This window comes from Oncorhynchus clarkii, chromosome 30, assembly GCF_045791955.1.
Source record: "Oncorhynchus clarkii lewisi isolate Uvic-CL-2024 chromosome 30, UVic_Ocla_1.0, whole genome shotgun sequence".
Lineage (NCBI taxonomy): Eukaryota > Metazoa > Chordata > Actinopteri > Salmoniformes > Salmonidae > Oncorhynchus > Oncorhynchus clarkii.
The window spans coordinates 47,135,002-47,158,968 of NC_092176.1; the positions used below are offsets into that span (position 1 = coordinate 47,135,002).

At 43.4% G+C, this 23,967-nt stretch overlaps 1 protein-coding gene across 1 annotated transcript in view; it reads left to right on the forward strand.

Annotated features, from left to right (window-relative positions):
• LOC139389411 (death-associated protein kinase 1) overlaps positions 1-23,967 on the forward strand; it is a 173,986-nt gene that overhangs the window by 51,952 nt on the left and 98,067 nt on the right. Inside the window, exons 4-5 of the mRNA XM_071136154.1 lie at positions 18,036-18,257; positions 21,097-21,235. Of these exons, the coding sequence (XP_070992255.1) occupies positions 18,036-18,257; positions 21,097-21,235 (361 nt within the window). The remainder of the gene's footprint in view (positions 1-18,035; positions 18,258-21,096; positions 21,236-23,967) is intronic.

The window sequence follows — 23,967 nt, forward strand, 5'->3', positions numbered from 1 at the left end:
TACATGGGAGGAGACACACGGTGCAGTTATCTGTAATAGACTGGGCTACATGGGAGGAGACACGGTGCAGTTGTCTGTAATAGACTGGGCTACATGGGAGGAGAAACACGGTGCAGTTGTCTGTAATAGACTGGGCTACATGGGAGGAGAAACACGGTGCAGTTGTCTGTAATAGACTGGGCTACATGGGAGGAGAAACATGGTGCAGTTGTCTGTAATAGACTGGGCTACATGGGAGGAGACACGGTGCAGTTGTCTGTAATAGACTGGGCTACATGGGAGGAGAAACACGGTGCAGTTGTCTGTAATAGACTGGGCTACATGGGAGGAGACACGGTGCAGTTGTCTGTAATAGACTGGGCTACATGGGAGGAGACACGGTGCAGTTGTCTGTAATAGACTGGGCTACATGGGAGGAGAAACATGGTGCAGTTGTCTGTAATAGACTGGGCTACATGGGAGGAGAACACGGTGCAGTTGTCTGTAATAGACTGGGCTACATGGGAGGAGAAACACGGTGCAGTTGTCTGTAATAGACTGGGTTACATGGGAGGAGAAACACGGTGCAGTTGTCTACACATGGGAGGAGACACACGGTGCAGTTGTCTGTAATAGACTGGGCTACATGGGAGGAGAAACACGGTGCAGTTGTCTGTAATAGACTGGGTTACATGGGAGGAGACACGGTGCAGTTGTCTGTAATAGACTGGGCTACATGGGAGGAGAAACATGGTGCAGTTGTCTGTAATAGACTGGGCTACATGGGAGGAGACACACGGTGCAGTTGTCTGTAATAGACTGGGCTACATGGGAGGAGACACACGGTGCAGTTGTCTGTAATAGACTGGGCTACATGGGAGGAGACACGGTGCAGTTGTCTGTAATAGACTGGGCTACATGGGAGGAGACACACGGTGCAGTTGTCTGTAATAGACTGTAGACTGGGCTACATGGGAGGAGACACGGTGCAGTTGTCTGTAATAGATTGGGCTACATGGGAGGAGACACACGTTGCAGTTGTCTGTAATAGACTGGGCTACATGGGAGGAGACACATGGTGCAGTTGTCTGTAATAGACTGGGCTACATGGGAGGAGAAACATGGTGCAGTTGTCTGTAATAGACTGGGCTACATGGGAGGAGAAACATGGTGCAGTTGTCTGTAATAGACTGGGCTACATGGGAGGAGAAACATGGTGCAGTTGTCTGTAATAGACTGGGCTACATGGGAGGAGAAACACGGTGCAGTTGTCTGTAATAGACTGGGCTACATGGGAGGAGAAACACGGTGCAGTTGTCTGTAATAGACTGGGCTACATGGGAGGAGAAACACGGTGCAGTTGTCTGTAATAGACTGGGCTACATGGGAGGAGAAACACGGTGCAGTTGTCTGTAATAGACTGGGCTACATGGGAGGAGACACACGGTGCAGTTGTCTGTAATAGACTGGGCTACATGGGAGGAGAAACATGGTGCAGTTGTCTGTAATAGACTGGGCTACATGGGAGGAGAAACATGGTGCAGTTGTCTGTAATAGACTGGGCTACATGGGAGGAGAAACACGGTGCAGTTGTTTGTAATAGACTGTTAACTGGGCTACATGGGAGGAGAACACGGTGCAGTTGTCTGTAATAGACTGGGCTACATGGGAGGAGACACGGTACACTCGTCTGTAATAGACTGGGCTACATGGGAGGAGACACGGTACACTCGTCTGTAATAGACTGGGCTACATGAGAGGAGTCACACGGTGCAGTTATCTGTAATAGACTGGGCTACATGGGAGGAGACACGGTGCAGTTGTCTGTAATAGACTGGGCTACATGGGAGGAGACACACGGTGCAGTTGTCTGTAATAGACTGGGCTACATGGGAGGAGAGATACGGTGCAGTTGTCTGTAATAGACTGGGCTACATGGGAGGAGACACACGGTGCAGTTGTCTGTAATAGACTGTAGACTGGGCTACATGGGAGGAGACACGGTGCAGTTGTCTGTAATAGACTGGGCTACATGGGAGGAGAGATACGGTGCAGTTATCTGTAATAGACTGGGCTACATGGGAGGAGAGATACGGTGCAGTTATCTGTAATAGACTGGGCTACATGGGAGGAGAAACATGGTGCAGTTGTCTGTAATAGACTGGGCTACATGGGAGGAGACACGCGGTGCAGTTGTCTGTAATAGACTGGGCTACATGGGAGGAGACACACGGTGCAGTTGTCTGTAATAGACTGGGCTACATGGGAGGAGACACGGTGCAGTTGTCTGTAATAGACTGGGCTACATGGGAGGAGACACACGGTGCAGTTGTCTGTAATAGACTGTAGACTGGGCTACATGGGAGGAGACACGGTGCAGTTGTCTGTAATAGATTGGGCTACATGGGAGGAGACACACGTTGCAGTTGTCTGTAATAGACTGGGCTACATGGGAGGAGACACATGGTGCAGTTGTCTGTAATAGACTGGGCTACATGGGAGGAGAAACATGGTGCAGTTGTCTGTAATAGACTGGGCTACATGGGAGGAGAAACATGGTGCAGTTGTCTGTAATAGACTGGGCTACATGGGAGGAGAAACATGGTGCAGTTGTCTGTAATAGACTGGGCTACATGGGAGGAGAAACACGGTGCAGTTGTCTGTAATAGACTGGGCTACATGGGAGGAGAAACACGGTGCAGTTGTCTGTAATAGACTGGGCTACATGGGAGGAGAAACACGGTGCAGTTGTCTGTAATAGACTGGGCTACATGGGAGGAGAACACGGTGCAGTTGTCTGTAATAGACTGGGCTACATGGGAGGAGACACACGGTGCAGTTGTCTGTAATAGACTGTATACTGGGCTACATGGGAGGAGAACACGGTGCAGTTGTCTGTAATAGACTGGGCTACATGGGAGGAGACACGGTGCAGTTACATGTACACTCGTCTGTAATAGACTGGGCTACATGGGGAGTCACACGGTGCAGTTATCTGTACTGGGCTACGGTGCAGTTGTCTGTAATAGACTGGGCTACATGGGAGGAGACACGGTGCAGTTGTCTGTAATAGTCTGTAATAGACTGGGCTACATGGGAGGAGACACACGGTAGACTGGGTCTGTAATAGACTGGGCTACATGGGAGGAGAGATACGGTGCAGTTATCTGTAATAGACTGGGCTACATGGGAGGAGACACACGGTGCAGTTGTCTGTAATAGACTGTAGACTGGGCTACATGCAGTTGTCTGTAATAGATTGGGCTACATGGGAGGAGACACACGTTGCAGTTGTCTGTAATAGACTGGGCTACATGTCTTGTAATAGACTGGGCTACATGGGAGGACATACACGGTGCAGTTGTCTGTAATAGACTGGGCTACATGGGAGGAGACACGGTGCAGTTGTCTGTAGTAGACTGGGCTACATGGGAGGAGACACGGTGCAGTTGTCTGTAATAGACTGGGCTATTAGGGGTTATGGTAGGGTTACTATGGGGTTACTGTAGGGTTACTATAGGGTTATTGTAGGGTTACTATATAGTTACTATAGGGTTACTACATGGTTACTACAGGGTTACTGTAGGGTTACTATGGGGTTACTACAGGGTTACTGTAGGGTTACTACAGGGTTACTACAGGGTTACTACGGGGTTACTGTAGGGTTAGTATGGGGTTACTGTAGAGTTACTATTGGGTTACTATAGGGTTACTGTAGAGTTAGGGTTACTATAGGGTTACTACAGGGTTACTATAGGGTTACTATGGGGTTACTGTAGGGTTACTATAGGGTTATTACGTGGTTACTATAGGGTTACTGTAGGGTTACTATAGGGTTACTACGGGGTTACTGTAGAGTTACTATAGGGTTACTATGGGGTTACTGTAGAGTTAGGGTTACTATAGGGTTACTACGGGGTTACTATAGGGTTACTGTAGGGTTACTATAGGGTTACTACAGGGTTACTATAGAGTTACTATAGGGTTACTATAGGGTTACTATAGAGTTACTATGGGGTTACTGTAGGGTTACTGTAGGGTTACTATGGGGTTACTGTAGGGTTACTATGTGGTTACTGTAGGGTTACTACAGGGTTACTGTGGGGTTACTATGGGGTTACTGTAGGGTTACTATGGGGTTACTATAGGGTTACTGTAGGGTTACTATCGGGTTACTATAGGGTTACTGTAGGGTTACTGTAGGGTTACTACTGGGTTACTGTAGGGTTACTATCGGGTTACTATAGGGTTACTGTAGGGTTACTGTAGGGTTACTACTGGGTTACTGTAGAGTTACTACAGGGTTACTTTAGGGTTACTTTAGGGTTACTGCAGGGTTACTGTAGGGTTACTGTAGGGTTACTACAGGGTTACTGCAGGGTTACTGCAGGATTACTGTAGAGTTACTATATAGTTAGTGTTACTGAGTTAATAATAAACCCCAGGAAGAGTAGCTGCTGCATTGGCAGGAACTAACAGGGATCCATAATAAACCCCAGGAAGAGTAGCTGCTGCCTTGGCAGGAACTAACAGGGATCCATAATAAACCCCAGGAAGAGTAGCTGCTGCCTATGCAGGAACTAATGGGGATCCATAATAAACCCCAGGAAGAGTAGCTGCTGCCTTGGCAGGAACTAACATGGATCCTTGATAAACCCCAGGAAGGGTAGCTGCTGCCTTGGCAGGAACTATTGGGGACCCATAATAAACCCCTGTGAGAGTAGCTGCTGCCTTGGCAGGAACTAATGGGGATCCATAATAAACCCCAGGAAGAGTAGCTGCTGCCTTGGCAGGAACTAACAGGGATCCTTGATAAACCCCAGGAAGGGTAGCTGCTGCCTTGGCAGGAACTAATGGGGACCCATAATAAACCCCAGGGAGAGTAGCTGCTGCCTTGGCAGGAACTAATGGGGATCCATAATAAACCCCAGGAAGATTAGCTGCTGCCTTGGCAGGAACTAATGGGGATCCATAATAAACCCCAGGAAGAGTAGCTGCTGCCTTGGCAGGAACTAATGGGGATCCACAATAAATATAAAACTGATATACCTTTTAATGTTCTGTGAATCAGAACAGTACTTCTCACCCTGGCGTATTGCCCTGGTGGTACTGCAGGGGATACAGTAACCCACAGAGGTTGAGAACCACTGAACAGTTTGTGGAGAGTGTCAGAACAATAGCCACATACTGGCATTTCAGAGCAGCTGCTTTAAAATGGTTTTTTGTTGCCCTGTACACACCAGTCCAGTCAGTCAGTCTGTCTGTCTGTCTTTCGTTATATGATAGCTGTATGGATTACCACAGATTGAGGCCAGAGATTAGGAGGTTGGGTCCCCTTGCCTCCCCCTCTCTCCAGCTGCTTTCCCTCCTCCCCACCCCCCCCACCTCACTGTTATGTAGACCCCTACCTTAACCACAAAACAGCAAGTCTAAAAGCACTGTGGACGCGAGGCCTGATTTGTCTGTCTAGCAGCACTTGTCTGTCTGTCTGTCTGTCTGTCTGTCTGTCTGTCTGTCTATGGTGTTAGTTTCTGGGAGGCAAGCCAGAGTCATTCCTTATCTATATCTCACCGTTACCGTGGGTACTAGCAGTGCTACCGTGGGATTGACAGTGTTACCGTTGGAGCTGGCCAGGGTTGTCGTGGGTGCTGGCCAGCGTTGTCGTGGGTGCTGGCCAGCGTTGTCGTGGGTGCTGGCCAGCGTTGTCGTGGGTGCTGGCCAGCGTTGTCGTGGGTGCTGGCCAGTAGTATTGTTGTGGGAGCTGTTAGTGTGGAGGATGAGAGCTGGTAGTGTGGAGGATGGGTGCTGGCCAGTTGTCGTTGTCTGGTAGTGTGGAGGATGAGAGCTGGTAGTGTGGAGGATGGGTGCTGGCCAGCGTTGTCGTGGGAGCTGGCCAGTATTGTTGTGGGAGCTGGTAGTGTGGAGGATGAGAGCTGGTAGTGTGGAGGATGGGTGCTGGCCAGCGTTGTCGTGGAAAACACAACTCCACCTGGAAAATACCAACTCATGTTTTGGAAAATGGACACATAAACACACACACACACACACACACACCTGCCTAGTTTATCTGCTGTCTTCCTCTGTCCCTAAATAGTGGCCAGGCGGGGGACCTGCAGCTTTCAACACAACCCATAAGTGACATTGACACGCAGCAGACACACTGCAGACACGCACAGCACTGTTGAGAATGCTGTGTAGCAATTATAGGGGCTAATGTTGCAACACCAACGTCTTCTACTGAGTCAACAGGTACAAACTGGTAGAGCATCTGATTAAGGACAACTTCCCTTGATGATGATGTTCTCTTGTGGAATACTGGACTGAATCTGCAGGTATATAGAGAAACCTCAGGGCTCAGTGGATTCCTGTCTGTAATAAAGGGTTAGCTCGTTGAGGACTGGGGAGGAGAGCCACACACTGTGTACAAAACATTAGGAACATCTTCCTAATATTTAGTTACTCCCCTTTTCGCCCTCAGAACAGCCTCAATTCATCTGGGTGTGGACTCTACAAGGTGTCAAAAGCATGTTGACCCCAACGCTTCCCACAGTTGTGTCAAGTTGCCTGGATGTCCTTTGGGTGGTGGACCATTCTTGATACACTTGATAAATTGTTGAGTGGGGAAAAACCCAGCTGCGGTGCAGTTCTTGACACAAACCGGTGCGCCTGGTACCTACAACCATACCCTGTTCAAAGGCACTCAAATGTTTTTAGTCTTGCCAATTCACCCTTTGAATGGCACACATACACAATCCATGTCTCAATTGTCTCAAGGCTTAAAAATCCTTCTTTAACCTCTCCTTCCCTTCATCTACACTGATTGAAGTGGATTTAAGTGATATCAATAAGTGATATCAATAAGGGATCATAGCTTTAACCTGGTCAGTCTTTGCCATGGCAGGTGTTCCTAATGTTTTGTCCAGTGTCAGCCACATAAAGAGCCAAATATCCATAAATACCTTGGCTACCATAGCCATATATACAGTGCCTTGCGAAAGTATTCGGCCCCCTTGAACTTTGCGACCTTTTGCCACATTTCAGGCTTCAAACATAAAGATATAAAACTGTATTTTTTTGTGAAGAATCAACAACAAGTGGGACACAATCATGAAGTGGAATGACACTTATTGGATATTTCAAACTTTTTTAACAAATCAAAAACTGAAAAATTGGGCGTGCAAAATTATTCAGTCCCAGCAAACTCTCTCCAGAAGTTCAATACCAATGTTGACCTAAATGACTAATGCCCACCTGTGTGTAATCAAGTCTGCACCTGCACTTACAGCTGTAAGTCGCTGTTGTGAAGAAGTTTAATGCCGGATTTGGATACAAAAAGATTTCCCAAGCTTTAAACATCCCAAGGAGCACTGTGCAAGCGATTGCAGAACACTGCAAATCTACCAAGACCTGGCCGTCCCTCTAAACTTTCAGATACTGATCAGAGATGCAGCCAAGAGGCCCATGTTCACTCTGGATGAACTGCAGAGATCTACAGCTCCTGTGGACAACAACAGCACAAATGGCCTTAATGGAAGAGTGGCTTTCTTAAAGATATCCATAAAAAGTGTTGTTTAGTTTGCCACAAGCCACCTTCTTCCAAATGTGGAAGAAGGTGCTCTGGTCAGATGAAACCAAAATTGAACTTTTTGTGCAAAACGTTATGTTTGGCATAAAAGCAACACAGCTTCACACTTCCCCACTGTCAAACATGGTGGTGGCAGCATCATGGTTTGGGCCTGCTTTTCTTCAGCAGGGACAGATTTCTCGGACCATTGGATAATGTAGTAACATAAAGCAAAATCTACAATGGAATGGTATAAATAAACATATCCAGGTGTTAGAATGGCCAAGTCCACAATGCTCTCCATCCAACCTCAGAGCTTGTTTTGCATATGTCTCTCGAAAAAAAAATAAATCAACATTTCCACTTCATGATTGTGTCCCACTTGTTGTTGATTCTTCACAAAAAAATACAGTTTTATATCTTTATGTTTGAAGCCTGAAATGTGGCAAAAGGTTGCAAAGTTCAAGGGGGCCGAATACTTTCGCAAGGCACTGTATCTACCTTAGCCTGGAATCTAAACACACACCAGGTTAAAGCAAACATCTGTTTCTTCTCTGAACCTGAGGACTTGGTTTCACAGCTCCACAACACAGATAACAACCAGCTGTCCACTCTCCTTCCAGACACCAAACATCCCTTTGTTTTATATACTGAACAACCAGCTGTCCTCTCTCCTTCCAGACACCAAACATCCCTTTGTTTTATATACTGAACAAAATTAAAAAGCTTATTTCTCAAATTTTGTTCACACATTTGTTTACATTCCTGTCAGAGAGCATTTCTCCTTTGCCAAGATAATCCATCCACTTGACAGGTGTGGCATATCAAGAAGCTGATTAAACAGCATGATCATTACACAGGTGCACCTTGTGCTGGGGACAATAAAAGACCACTATAAAATGTGCAGTTTTGTCACACAACAAAATGCCATGGATGTCTCAAGTTTTGATTGAGCAAGCAATTGGCACGCTGACTGCAGGAATGTCCACCAGAGCTGTTGCCAGAGTATTTAATGCTAATTGTTCTGCCATTAGTCATTTTGGTCATTTTGGAGAATTTGGCAGGACGTCCAACCGCCGGCCTCAACTGCAGACCACGTGTAACAACGCCAGCCCCGGGGCCTCCACGTCCGGCTTCTTCACCTGCGGGATCGTTTGAGACCAGCCACCTGAACAGCTGATGAAACTGTGGGTTTACACAACCAAAGAATTTCTGTACAAATTGTGAGAAACCGTCTCAGGGAAGCTTACATATACTGTACACCCCCAGGAAGAATGCCAAATTTTTTAGTTTTTTTGTGAGCACATAGATATTTTAAGGTTTCCATAAATTCATAGAATGTTTGTGATCAAATTGTATTGGTCAAATACACATTTAGCAGATGTTATTGTCGTGAAATGCTTGTGTTCCTAGCTCCAACAGTGCAGTAATATCTAACTATTCACAACAATACACACTCATCTAAAAGTAAATGAATGCAATTAAGAAATATATAAATATTAGATTGAGTGATGTTTGCGTGGCATTGTTGTACCTTGTTCACCACACTGTCTGTGTGGGTGGACCATTTCCGATTGTCAGTGATGTGTACGCCGAGGAACCTGAAGCTTTCCACCTTCTCCACTGCGGTCCAGCCGATGTGGATAGGGGGGTGCTCCCTCTGTTGTTGCCTGAAGTCCACGATCAGCTCCTTTTGTTTTGTTGAAGTTGAGTGAGAGGTTGTTTTTCTGGCACCACTCTCCCAGGGCCCTCACCTAGGTTTTAATAGTCACAGTATCTCCTATACACTTCCTGATGAACTCTGTCACCGTATCGGTGTATTCGTCGATGTTATTCTGAGGCTACCCGTAACATATCCCAGTCCCCGTGATCAAAACAATCTTGAAGCATGGATTCCGTTTGGTCAGACAGCATAGAATAGATCTTAGCACAGGTATATACTGTTTGAGTTTCTGCCTATAGGAAGGGAGGAGCAAAATGGAGTCTTGATTAGATTTTCCGAGAGGGCGGCGGAGGGCCTTGTAGGTATTTCGGAAAGTTGAGTAGTGGTCCAATGTTTTAGCAGAGCGAGTACTACAGTCAATGTGTTGGTAGAACTTCGGTACCGTTTTCCTCAAATTTGCTTTGTTAAAATCCCCAGCTACAATAAATGTAGTTTTCTGTTAGCATAAAGTCCAGTGTAGTTCTTTGAGGGCAGTCGTGGTATCTGCTTGAGGGGGAATATACACTGCTGTGACTATAAACGAAGAGAATTGTCTTGGGCGGTAATACGGTCGGCATTTGATAGTGAGGTATTCTAGGTCGGGTGAACAAAAGGACTTGAGTTTATGTATGTTATTACAATCGCAACATGATTAGTTAATCATGAAACATACAGGGCCTTCTTCTTCCCAGAGAGTTCTTTATTCCTGTCTGCATGATGTACTAAGAACCCAGATGGCTGAATGGATGGGGACAGTATATCCCTAGAGAGCCATGTTTCCGTGAAACAGAGTTTGCTACAATCCCTGATGTCTCTCTGGAAGGAGATCCTCGCCCTGAGCTCGTCTACTTTATTACCCAGAAACTGAACATTAGCAAGTAATATACTCGGAAGCTGTGCATGGTGTGCATGCCTCCTGAGTCGGACTAGAAGTCCACTCTGAATACTTCTTCTCCGACGGCAGTGTTTTGGCGCAGCCTCCAGAATAATTTACATTTCTCTGGGGGGTACGAACAAAGGATCAAATTCGGGAAAGTCGTATGCCTGGTGAAGGAAAAGCAGCCAACAAGTGCTCAGCATATGTGGGAACTCCTTCAAGACTGTTGGAAAAGCATTCCTCATGAAGCTGTTTGAGAGAATGCCACAACACATTTGTGGTTACTACCTGTTTCCATATGTGTTATTTCATTGTTTTGGTGTCTTCACTGTTATTCTACAATGTAGAAAATAGTACAAAATAAAGAAAAACCCTGAAATTAGTAGGTGTCCTAACTTTTGACTGGTACTGTATGTTAAACTGCAATCAAAATGTAAAGACCATTAACCTGAAGAACAGTCCCTCTCCCATGTTTCTCTAAAGGCCACAGACTGTGTTACCTCCCAGATAAAATGTTCACGTTGTGTGCAGATTTTAAGGTTGTTAACGATTGTCAGACATCTTGACTCATTCAGGGTGAGTCCACTGTCCACTGCGGGGTCCACTGTGCGGTCATAGGATTTGACAAGGTTATGGCAGTGTTAGAAATGTGTATCCTTTTATAGTGCGTAGAACTCTATTTAAACAACAACCAGCTGACTGGTGTAGAGCTCTATTTAAACAAGAACCAGCTGACTGGTGTAGAGCTCTATTTAAACAACAACCAGCTGACTGGAGTAGAGCTCTATTTAAAAACGGACAACAACCAGCTGACCCGAGTAGAGCTCTATTTAAAAACGGACAACAACCAGCTGACTGGTGTAGAGCTCTATTTAAAAACAGACAACAACCAGCTGACTGGTGTAGAGCTCTATTTAAACAACAACCAGCTGACTGGTGTAGAGCTCTATTTAAACAACAACCAGCTGACTGGTGTAGAGCTCTATTTAAACAACAACCAGCTGACTGGAGTAGAGCTCTATTTAAACAACAACCAGCTGACTGGTGTAGAGCTCTATTTAAAAACAGACAACAACCAGCTGACTGGAGTAGAGCTCTATTTAAAAACAGACAACAACCAGCTGACTGGAGTAGAGCTCTATTTGAACTACCAGCTGACTGTTTGAGAGCTCTATTTGAACTACCAGCTGACTCAAAGGCTGTTTGTCTCTCCTCTCTACTTCCTTTCTGTCCTCCCCTCATCTTCTCCAGTTGCTCTTTTGAAACAAGTTGGAGGCTACAACCATTCCCAAAACAAAAGAGAACAAGCAACTTGATCCCTCTGACTGTTGGCTTCAGATAGGGAGAAACAGAATGCTGTCAGGGAGTGTTTTAGACAGGGGAGAGGGAAACCACTCTGACTGTGTTCCTCAGCGCGTGTGTTTACTCAGCAAGCATTAAACGTTTACTATGCAGAAATTGCTCCTCCATTTCCTGGTTGCTAGAACTCTCTAATAGTTTGCCTAATTTCAGTTGATGTGAAAAAATAGAGTGTCGTGTAAAGAATCAATATACCTTCTAAACCACTGTGAAATATATTTTCCATTACCAGAAATATTGTTGTTTCAGCTGTTTGAAGCTGGTGTAAAAAAACGAAAATAAAAGACACAAAACCTAAGAAAGGGAAGCATAGAAAAAACACACAGAACCGATCTACCTATTCTTAGACTGGCTTTCATTGAGAATTACAGATCTATAATTCACATTTCAATGAGTTAAATATTGCCACAAGGCAAAGATAAAAATGATATGCTATTCTACTGTGATATATGCTAGATGGGCCAGCTGCTCTGGGTAGTATTAGAGAGAGGGGGTTTCTACCAGCTGATGCTACAGGTATGGACCAAATACGTGGTGAGATTGACCTAAACATCATCAATTTTATAGTGACTTGTATTGAACATTTATTTTTTTAGAGGCAAAAATATGTCTGTTTTGAGTATCCTGTCAACTCCGTCAGTGTCACTAACGGCTTACCCCTTTTTAATACTCTTCAAATATATTTTAATCATTGGTCTGCAACATACAGAATTATCATGTTAGTTTGTGCATAATGCTTTACTACATTAAGTAACACATACAAAGACAAATGTTCAAAATAATCTGCGGGACTAAAATATATTTTCATCTAGAAGTTTCTCTGACCACCTCACACCTGCGCGCAGCATGTCGGGGCCCGCAGGTCACGCCAGTTGCCCACGGGAATGCAGCTCTCTACAGTCAGACAAACAGTGGTTAATGAATTAATGAGGAAGGAGAGATTGAAATACGGTCTTACAGTTGAGTCCGTTTCATCGTGTACTTGAATGTCAGTTCCTCTCAGAGCATATTGACATGCAGGCCTCTCCCTAGTCTCCTCCCTTGTCTCTTCTAAAATCTGGTCTCTGCCTGCAGCTTCTGGGGAACCAACTGCTGCTCCTATTAACATGAGAAAGGCCTGTACTGTTGAAGTCGGAAGTTTACATACACCTTAGCCAATTACATTTAACTTCTTGCTCCTACTTGAGACGCAGATGTCTCAAGTAGACACCTGGAAATGCAAATGCGCTACGCTAAATGCTAAATGTACTCGTTAAAACTCAAACCTTAATCAAAAGTCACAAGCAGGGTATTGAATTAAAGCTACACTCGTTGTGAACCTAGCCAACAAGTCAGATTTTTAAAATGCTTTTCGGCGAAAGCATGAGAAGCTATTATCTGATAGCATGCAACACCTCAAAATGCCTGAATGCGACGTAAACAAAGACTTTGCTTATCCGGCGCTACACAAAACGCAGAAATAAAATATAAAACATTCATTACCTTTGACGAGCTTCTTTCTTGGCACTCCTATATGCCCCATAAACATCACTATTGGGTCTTTTTTTCGTTTAAATCGGCCCATATATACCCAAAATAGCTTTCTATGGAAGCTGTGTCATTCAGAAAAAAACATCGTTTTTAAACGCTGCGTCATTTTTTAAAATTAAAAAAGTTGACGATAAACTTTCACAAAACACTTCGAAATACTTTTGTAATCCAACTTTAGGTATTAGTAAACGTTTATAATCTATCAAAATGATTACAGGGCGATGTATATTCAATCGCTCCTCGTCTGCAAATCAATGGCTGCCAATGTGCACATTGAAAACATCCTGGTGGAGACCGGAAGAAACGGAATCCAGATAGTTGGATTTTCCAACAAAAAATTCCATTGAAAATGACGACAATGGCGACATCGTGTGGAATCTGTATGAATTGCATGCAGGTCGATATTAAATTTTGTCCCCTTTTAACAACCCATGAAAGTGACTTATGGAAATTATTTTTAGCTTTCAGAGAGCAGTTTTTCTTGCGTTTTTCAATGAAACACACAATCTGTTATAGTCACAGCCGTGATTTAATCAGTTTTAGAAACTTCAGAGTGTTTTCTATCCACACATACTAATCATATGCATATACTATATTCCTGGCATGAGTAGCAGGACGCTGAAAAGTTGCGCGATTTTTAACAGAATGTTCGAAAAAGGAGGGGGTAGAAGTAAGAGGTTTTAAACTCAGTTTTTCACAATTCCTGACATTTAATCCTTTTAAAAAGTCCCTGTTTTAGGTCAGTTAGATTCACCACTTTATTTTAAGAATGTAAAATGTCAGAATAATAGTAGAGAAAATGTTTTATTTCAGCTTTTTATTTCTTTCATCACATTCCCAGTGGGTCAGAAGTTTACATACTCAATTAGTATTTGGTAGCATTGCCTTTAAATTGTTTAACTTGGGTCAAACATTTTGGTTAGCCTTCCACAAGCTTCCCACAATAAGTTGGGTGAATTTTGGCCCATTCCTTCTGACAGAGCTGGTGTAACTGAGTCAGGTTTGTAGGCCTCCTTGCTCGCATACACTTTTTCAGTTCTGCCCACATATTTTCTATAGGATTGAGGTCAGGGCTTTGTGATGGCCACTCCAATACCTTGACTTTGTTTTCCTTAAGCCACTTTGCCACAACTTTGGAAGTATGCTTGGGGTCATTGTCCATGTGGAAGACCCATTTGCGACCAAGGTTTAACTTCCTGACTGATGTCTTGATGTTGCCTCAATATATTCACATAATCTTCCTCCCTCATGATGCCAGCTATTTTGTGAAGTGCACCAGCACCCCCACAACATGATGCTGCCACCCTCGTGCTTCACGGTTTGGATGGTGTTCTTCGGCTTGCAAGCCTCCCCCTCTTTCCTCCAAACATAACGATGGTCATTATGGCCAAACAGTTCTATTTTTGTTTCATTAGAGCAGAGGACATTTCTCCAAAAAGTACGATCTTTGTCCCCATGTGCAGTTGCAAACCGTAGTCTGGCTTTTCTATGACAGTTTTGGAGCAGTGGCTTCTTCCTTGCTGAGCATCCTTTCAGGTTATGTCGATATAGGACTTGTTTTACTGTTGATATAGATACTTTTGTACCTGTTTCCTTCAGCATCTTCGCAAGGTCCTCTGCTGCTGTTCTGGGATTGATTTGCACTTTTCACAGCAAAGTACATTCATCTCCAGGAGACAGAACGAAGGATGTGTGGTCCCATTGTGTTTATACTTGCGTACTATTGTTTGTACAGATGAACGTGGTACCTTCAGGCGTTTGGAAATTGCTCCCAAGGAGGAACCAAACTTGTGGAGGTCTACAATTTATTTTCTGAGTTCTTGGCTGATTTCTTTCGATTTTTCCATAATGTCAAGCAAAGAGACATTGAGTCTGAAGGTAGGCCTTGAAATACATCCACAGGTACACCTCCAATTGACTCAAATGATGTCAATTAGCCTATCAGAAGCTTCTAAAGCCATGACATCATTTTCTGGAATTGTCCAAGCTGTTTAAAGGCACAGTCCAGTTAGTGTATGTAAACTTCTGACCCACTGGAATTGTGATACAGTGAATTATAAGTGAAATAAATTGTCTGTAAACAAATGTTGGAAAAATGTCTTGTCATGCACAAAGTAGATGTCCTAACCGACTTGCCAAAACTATAGTTTGTTAACAAGAAATTTGTGGAGTGGTTGAAAAACTAGTTTTAATGACTAAGTGTATGTAAACTTCCGACTTCAACTGTACATCCCTGTATCCTCCTCCTTCCCATCGCAACCATGGCTGAATGTAGTACTGTGCCCCTCCCATAGTCTCTTCTGGACTGGGGACTGTGAAGAGACTTCTGGTGGCATGTCTTGTGGGGTATGCATGGGTGTCTGAGCTGTGCGCCAGTAGTTTAAACAGACAACTTGGTGCATTCAACATGTCAATCAATACCTCTCATAAATACAAGTAGTGATGAAGTGTCACGATCGTCGTTGTAATCATACTCAGACCAAAGCTCAGCGTCGATTTTATTTGAAGAGAACCGAATAACAAAACAATAAAGAAGAAATTGCTGCCTATATATGATCCCCAATCAGAGACAACGCTAAACAGCTACCTCTGATGGGAACCATACCAGGCCAACAAAGAAATACACACACTAGATACAACACCCCCCCCCCCCCCCCCCCCCCCCCCATGTAAAGCCATAACACTCGTTTTTCCAGCAGCAGATTGTGATGTCAAAAGCTGCACTGAAGTCTAACAAAACAGCTCCCACAATATTTGTATTATTAGTTTTGCTCAGCCAATCAGTCATTTTTGTAAGTGCTATGACCTTCCCTATAAGTGAGGTGATAAATCATTGAATCTGGTGATACTATAACTAAGACTATAGCTGAGCTGAGACTATAGCTGAGCTGAGACTATAGCTGAGCTGAGACTATAACTAAGACTATAGCTGAGCTGAGACTATAGCTGAGCTGAGACTATAGCTGAGCTGAGACTATAGCTGAGACTATAGCTGAGCTGAGACTATAGCTGAGCTGAGACTATAACTAAGACAATAGCTGAGCTGAGACTATAGCTGAGCTGAGACTATAGCTGAGCTGAGACTATAGCTGAGCAGAGACTATAGCTGAGACTATAACTGAGCTGAGACTATAGCTGAGCTGAGACTATGGCTGAGCTGAGACTATAGCTGAGCTGAGACTATAGCTGAGCTGAGACTATAGCTGAGCTGAGACTATAGCTGAGCTGAGACTATAACTGAGACTATATCTGAGACTATAACTGAGACTATATCTGAGACTATATCTGAGACCATATCTGAGACTATAACTGAGCTGAGACTATAACTGAGTATATCTGAGACTATATCTGAGACCATATCTGAGACTATAACTGAGCTGAGACTATAGCTGAGCTGAGACTATAGCTGAGCTGAGACTATAGCTGAGACTATAGCTGAGACTATAGCTGAGACTATAACTGAGCTGAGACTATAACTGAGACTATAGCTGAGACTATAACAGAGCTGAGACTATAGCTGAGACTATAACTGAGACTAACTGAGCTGAGACCATAGCTGAGACTATAACTGAGACTTACTGAGCTGAGACTATAACTGAGACTATAACAGAGCTGAGACTATAACTGAGACTAACTGAGACTATAATTGAGCTGAGACTATAATTGAGCTGAGACTATAACTGAGCTGAGACTATAACTGAGCTGAGACCATAGCTGAGACTATAGCTGAGACTATAACTGAGCTGAGACCATAGCTGAGACTATAGCTGAGACTTACTGAGCTGAGACTATAACAGAGCTGAGACTATAGCTGAGACTATAACTGAGACTAACTGAGCTGAGACCATAGCTGAGACTATAACTGAGACTTACTGAGCTGAGACTATAACTGAGACTATAACAGAGCTGAGACTATAACTGAGACTAACTGAGACTATAATTGAGCTGAGACTATAATTGAGCTGAGACTATAACTGAGCTGAGACTATAACTGAGCTGAGACCATAGCTGAGACTATAGCTGAGACTATAACTGAGCTGAGACCATAGCTGAGACTATAGCTGAGACTTACTGAGCTGAGACTATAACAGAGCTGAGACTATAGCTGAGACTATAACTGAGACTAACTGAGCTGAGACCATAGCTGAGACTATAACTGAGACTTACTGAGCTGAGACTATAACAGAGCTGAGACTATAGCTGAGACTATAACAGAGCTGAGACTATAGCTGAGACTATAACTGAGACTAACTGAGCTGAGACCATAGCTGAGACTATAACTGAGACTTACTGAGCTGAGACCATAGCTGAGACTTTATCTGAGACTAACTGAGACTAACTGAGACTATATCTGAGACTAACTGAGACTAACTGAGACTATAACTGAGACTAACTGAGACTATATCTGAGACTAACTGAGACTAACTGAGACTAACTGAGACTAACTGAGACTATAACTGAGACTAACTGAGACTATATCTGAGACTAATTTCATGGTGAACAGTATGTTTCTATCTGTCTAACTCTATGACCATCTCCTCTCCCCTTGTCCTGCAGTGGTCAGTTTGAGACTATAACTGAGACTAACTGAGACTATATCTGAGACTAACTGAGACTAACTGAGACTATATCTGAGACTAATTTCATGGTGAACAGTATGTTTCTATCTGTCTAACTCTATGACCATCTCCTCTCCCCTTGTCCTGCAGTGGTCAGTTTGAGACTATAACTGAGACTAACTGAGACTAACTGAGACTAACTGAGACTAACTGAGACTAACTGAGACTAACTGAGACTATATCTGAGACTATATCTGAGACTAATTTCATGGTGAACAGTATGTTTCTATCTGTCTAACTCTATGACCATCTCCTCTCCCTTGTCCTGCAGTGGTCAGTTTGAGACTATAACTGAGACTATAACTGAGACTATAACTGAGACTATATCTGAGACTAATTTCATGGTGAACAGTGTGTTTCTATCTGTCTAACTCTATGACCATCTCCTCTCCCCTTGTCCTGCAGTGGTCAGTTTGCGGTGGTAAAGAAATGTCGTGAACTTAGCTCTGGCCTGGAGTATGCCGCTAAGTTCATCCGTAAGCGACGGAGCAAGTCGAGCCGGCGTGGCGTGACCCGGGAAGACATCGAGAGGGAGGTCAGCATTCTGAAGGAGATTGAACACCCTAACACCATCACGCTACACGACGTGTTCGAGAACAAGACTGATGTCATCCTCATACTAGAACTGTGAGTACCCTGACCCCTCTGACGCCCGAGCCCCTGACGCCTGACACCCGACCCCCTGACACCCGACCCCCTGACGCCCGACCCCTCTGACGCCCGACCCCATGACGCCTGACCCCCTGACGCCCGACCCCCTGACGCCCGACCCCCTGACGCCCGACCCCCTGACGCCTGATGCCCGACCCCCTGACGCCCTGACCTCTTGACGCCCAACAACCAATGACCAGACTGGTTACAGATCAAGGTTGAGGCCATAGTTAGGGGTGCTTTCTCATCAGAACCAGTTTGTGAACTAGTGTTATGGTTGGGGCTGCTTTAACCTGGACTCTCTGGCTTGAAGAATCCATTACAGGTCAAATCTAAGCACTGTGAATGATGTTACCACATCAGTACCACTACAATACGCTGTGCCAAAGACCAATGGAAGGTGGGGTTTCTACCAGGGCTTCTACCAAGATAATCTCTTGAGAAAGTGTGTGTAACTTGTTATCTTTGACACTGTTATCCAAGTAGACAGTATTTCAACCACATAATGCACCCAAGACCAACTGAAGTCTTATCAGAAACGTGTTTCATCGTTTTCTCAGCTTTTCCTTTCCTTAAAACGGGTCAAACTGATGCCATTGATCCTGTGCAACATGTCCCAATCTTTCCAATGTTTTATATCCAGTCCCTATACCCAGTCCTATACCCAGTCCCTATACCCAGTCCCTATACCCAGTCCCTATATCCAGTCCCTATACCCAGTCCCTATATCCAGTCACTATACCCAGTCCCTATACCCAGTCCCTATACCCAGTCCCTATATCCAGTCCCTATACCCAGTCCCTATATCCAGTCCCTATATCCAGTCCCTATACCCAGTCCCTATACCCAGTCCCTATACCCAGTCCCTAAACCCAGTCCCTATATCCAGTCCCTATACCCAGTCCCTATACCCAGTCCCTATACCCAGTCCCTATATCCAGTCCCTATACCCAGTCCCTATACCCAGTCCCTATATCCAGTCCCTATACCCAGTCACTATATCCAGTCCCTATACCCAGTCCCTATACCCAGTCCCTATACCCAGTCCCTATATCCAGTCCCTATATCCAGTCCCTATATCCAGTCCCTATACCCAGTCCCTATACCCAGTCCCTATATCCAGTCCCTATATCCAGTCCCTATACCCAGTCCCTATACCCAGTCCCTATACCCAGTCCCTATATCCAGTCCCTATATCCAGTCCCTATATCCAGTCCCTATACCCAGTCCCTATACCCAGTCCCTATACCCAGTCCCTAAACCCAGTCCCTATACCCAGTCCCTATACCCAGTCCCTAAACCCAGTCCCTATACCCAGTCCCTATACCCAGTCCCTATACCCAGTCCCTATATCCAGTCCCTATGCCCAGTCCCTATGCCCAGTCCCTATACCCAGTCCCTATATCCAGTCTGTTCCAGCGTAAAACAAAAAAAACAGGTTGTTTTGGCAACTTGTGGTCAAGTGACTGAACGCTGTGTTGTGATTGGCTGAGTGTGTTATTATCCTGTCACAGCTTCCTCTGCAGTTGGCTGCTACCTCCTACCTTGTTTCCATCCTCTTTTTTTTTAGGGTGGAAAACATCAACAATGTAGTCATTACAGTGACCTGCTATATCAGCCACCAGTCTGAGAGCACCATGTCGTCATCCCAAATGGAGCCCTAGGTCCTTTTGACCAGGACCCAAGTAGTGCCACTTCACTGAATCATTACTCAGTGATTCGCTAATGTTTTATAAAAAGGCAATATATGTGTCAAATAAACTGTGCCAAAGGTAATATATTCCAGTGTACACTCTGGTGAAGGGTTGTCTTCATGGCCTCCATCTCTCTAGACTCTGGTGAAGGGTTGTCCTCATGGCCCCCATCTCTCTAGACTCTGGTGAAGGGTTGTCTTCATGGCCCCCATCTCTCTAGACTCTGGTGAAGGGTTGTCTTCATGGCCTCCATCTCTCTAGACTCTGGTGAAGGGTTGTCTTCATGGCCTCCATCTCTTTAGACTCTGGTGAAGGGTTGTCTTCATGGCCTCCATCTCTTTAGACTCTGGTGAAGGGTTGTCTTCATGGCCTCCATCTCTCTAGACTCTGGTGAAGGGTTGTCTTCATGGCCTCCATCTCTCTAGACTCTGGTGAAGGGTTGTCTTCATGGCCTCCATCTCTCTAGACTCTGGTGAAGGGTTGTCTTCATGGCCTCCATCTCTCTAGACTCTGGGGAAGGGTTGGCTTCATGGCCTCCATCTCTCTAGACTCTGAAGGGTTGTCTTCATGGCCTCCATCTCTCTAGACTCTGGTGAAGGGTTGTCCTCATGGCCTCCATCTCTTTAGACTCTGGTGAAGGGTTGTCTGGTGAAGGGTTGTCTGGTGAAGGGTTGTCTGGTGAAGGGTTGTCTGGTGAAGGGTTGTCTGGTGAAGGGTTGTCTGGTGAAGGGTTGTCTGGTGAAGGGTTGTCTGGTGAAGGGTTGTCTGGTGAAGGGTTGTCTGGTGAAGGGTTGTCTGGTGAAGGGTTGTCTGGTGAAGGGTTGTCTGGTGTAGGGTTGTCTGGTGTAGGGTTGTCTGGTGAAGGGTTGGACTTCTGCTCTCACCTCCTCGCGAGGAAAAGGACCAGCGGTCCGGTGTCACGGCCACGATGACGCCGTCTCCGGTGTCACTGCAAGCTGTGCTAGTTTTGTCACTTGCCTTCTTCATGGCACTGATGTGTTGTTACCCACTCGTTGGTATTGGCTGAAGTAAGCCTTAGGTTGATAGAAGTGCCTGCTGTTAGCTTATTGTATCTACATTAGGTATTGTCTAAGATCTCCTCTCCTCCTCCTCTCCTCTAGGGTGGCTGGTGGAGAACTGTTTAATTTGCTAGCAGAGAAGGAGTCCCTAACAGAAGAGGAGGCTACTGAGTTCCTCAAACAGATTCTGGACGGAGTCCACTACCTACACTCCAAACACATTGCACACTTTGACCTCAAGGTACACATACACACACTTTGACCTCAAGGTACACATACACACACTTTGACCTCTAAGTTACACGTACACACCCTTTGACCTCAAGGTACACATACACACCCTTTGACCTCAAGGTACACATACATACACACACACACACACACACACACACACACAGCTACAAGGGCCACTCCAGTGATGTGTTCTGTCCTCTCCACTCTGCTCTGCACTGAAACCAGACACAACTAATCAATGGCAGAGCTTTTATCACACTCTGGCCTGTCTCCAGCCGGAACATCCGGTTGTTAGTTGGTGGACGACATCAGGGTTCTGATCAGTTCAATTCCAAATCAGTGTTGCAAAATGTCCCATTTGTTTTAGTGTGATCATTTAAACATGCTTCCCCAAAAACTCAAGAATGAACATGGTCTACACTATAGGACAGCTTCAGTCACATGATCCCCAAATTACACAAACTACTAATACTACACATACTACCCTACATAATACTGCTCTACTACACATATTGCATAATACTACTCATACTTCTCATACTACACATTCTACTATACATACTACGTAATACAACACCATACAACTCATACTACATAATACTACGCATACTACACATACTACATAATACTACACAATAATGTTCATACTACACATAGTACATAATACCACACAATAATGTTCATACTACACATATTACATAATACTACACAATCATGCTCATACTACACATACTACATAATACTACACAATAATGTTCATACTACACATATTACATAATACTACACAATAATATTCATACTACATAATACTACACATACTACACATTATACTATACATACTACATAAGACTACTCATACTACACATGCTACATAATACTATACACTACTATTCATACTACACATTCTACATCATACTGCCTAATACTGCACATTATACTATGCATACTATACTACTCATACTACTCTGCGACATAACACTACTCATACTACACCTTCTACTATACATACTACACACACTTCACTATACTACATAATACTGCACGTACTACGTAACATAATACTGTTCATACCACACACACTACTCATACTATATAGTACTACTCATACTACATAATACTACTCCGCTACATAACACTACTCATACTACACCTTCTACTATACATACTACACACACTACACTCTACTACATAATACTGCACATACTACATAACACAATACTGTTCATACTACTCATACTATATAGTACTACTCATACTACATAATACAACTCATGCTACGCATAATTCTACTCGTACTATATAATCCTACTCATACTACATAATACTACACATACTACATAAGACTACTCATACTATATAATACTACACATACTACATAATACTACATAAAACAATTCATGCTATATAATATTACTCATACTACACACTCTACTACACATACAACATAATACTACTCATACATCATAATACTACTCATACTACATAATTCTACTCATACTACACATACTACATAAAACTAATCATGCTACATAATATTACTCATGCTATATAATACTACTCACACAACACACTCTGCTACTCATACAACATAATACTACTCGTACAACATAATACTACTCGTACAACATAATACTACTCGAAAAACATAATACTACTCATACTACGTAATACCATATAATACTACACATAATACATACTACCAATCATACTACGTAATACTACGTAATCACACGCATGCTATATAATACTACTCATACTACACAATACTACTCATACACCGTAATACTACTCATACTATGTAATACTATGCACACTACATAATACTACTCATGCTATATAATACTATGCATGCTACATAATACTACTCATACTACATAATACTACATAAAACTATATCATGCTATATAATACTATTCGTACTACACACTCTACTACTCATACAACATACTACTCATACAACATAATACTACTCATGCTATGTCATGCTACTCATACTACATAATACTACATACTACATAATACTATGCATGCTACGTAATACTACTAGTGATACTACGTAATACTACTACTCATATTACTGAATATTACACATACTATATAATACTACACATACTATATAATACTACTGAATACTACTCATATTACTAAATACTAATAATACTACTGAACACTACTCAAATTACTGTACTGTGCTCATATTACACATATTACATAATACTACTCATACTCATACTACTCATACACCATATTACACATACTACTCATACTACATCATACTACTCATACTACATAATACTACACATGCTACATAATACTATACATACTACATATATTACACATGCTACATAATACTATACATACTACATAATACTACACATGATACATAATACTATACATACTACATATATTACACATGCTACAATGCTACACATACTGCTGAATACTACTCATATTACACAAATTAAACATACTACGTAATACTACTCATATTACACATGCTACATAATACAACATGTACTACACATACTACTTCACATACTACTCTTACTACAAGACATAATACTACTCATACTGCACATACGACATAATACCAGTCATTCTACTCATTCTACACATATTACATAATACTACTTATACTGTAATACTACTCATACTACCCAAACCAGGCATACATTTCATATTACATACTACTATACATACAACTCATACTACACATACTGCATAATACTATACATACTA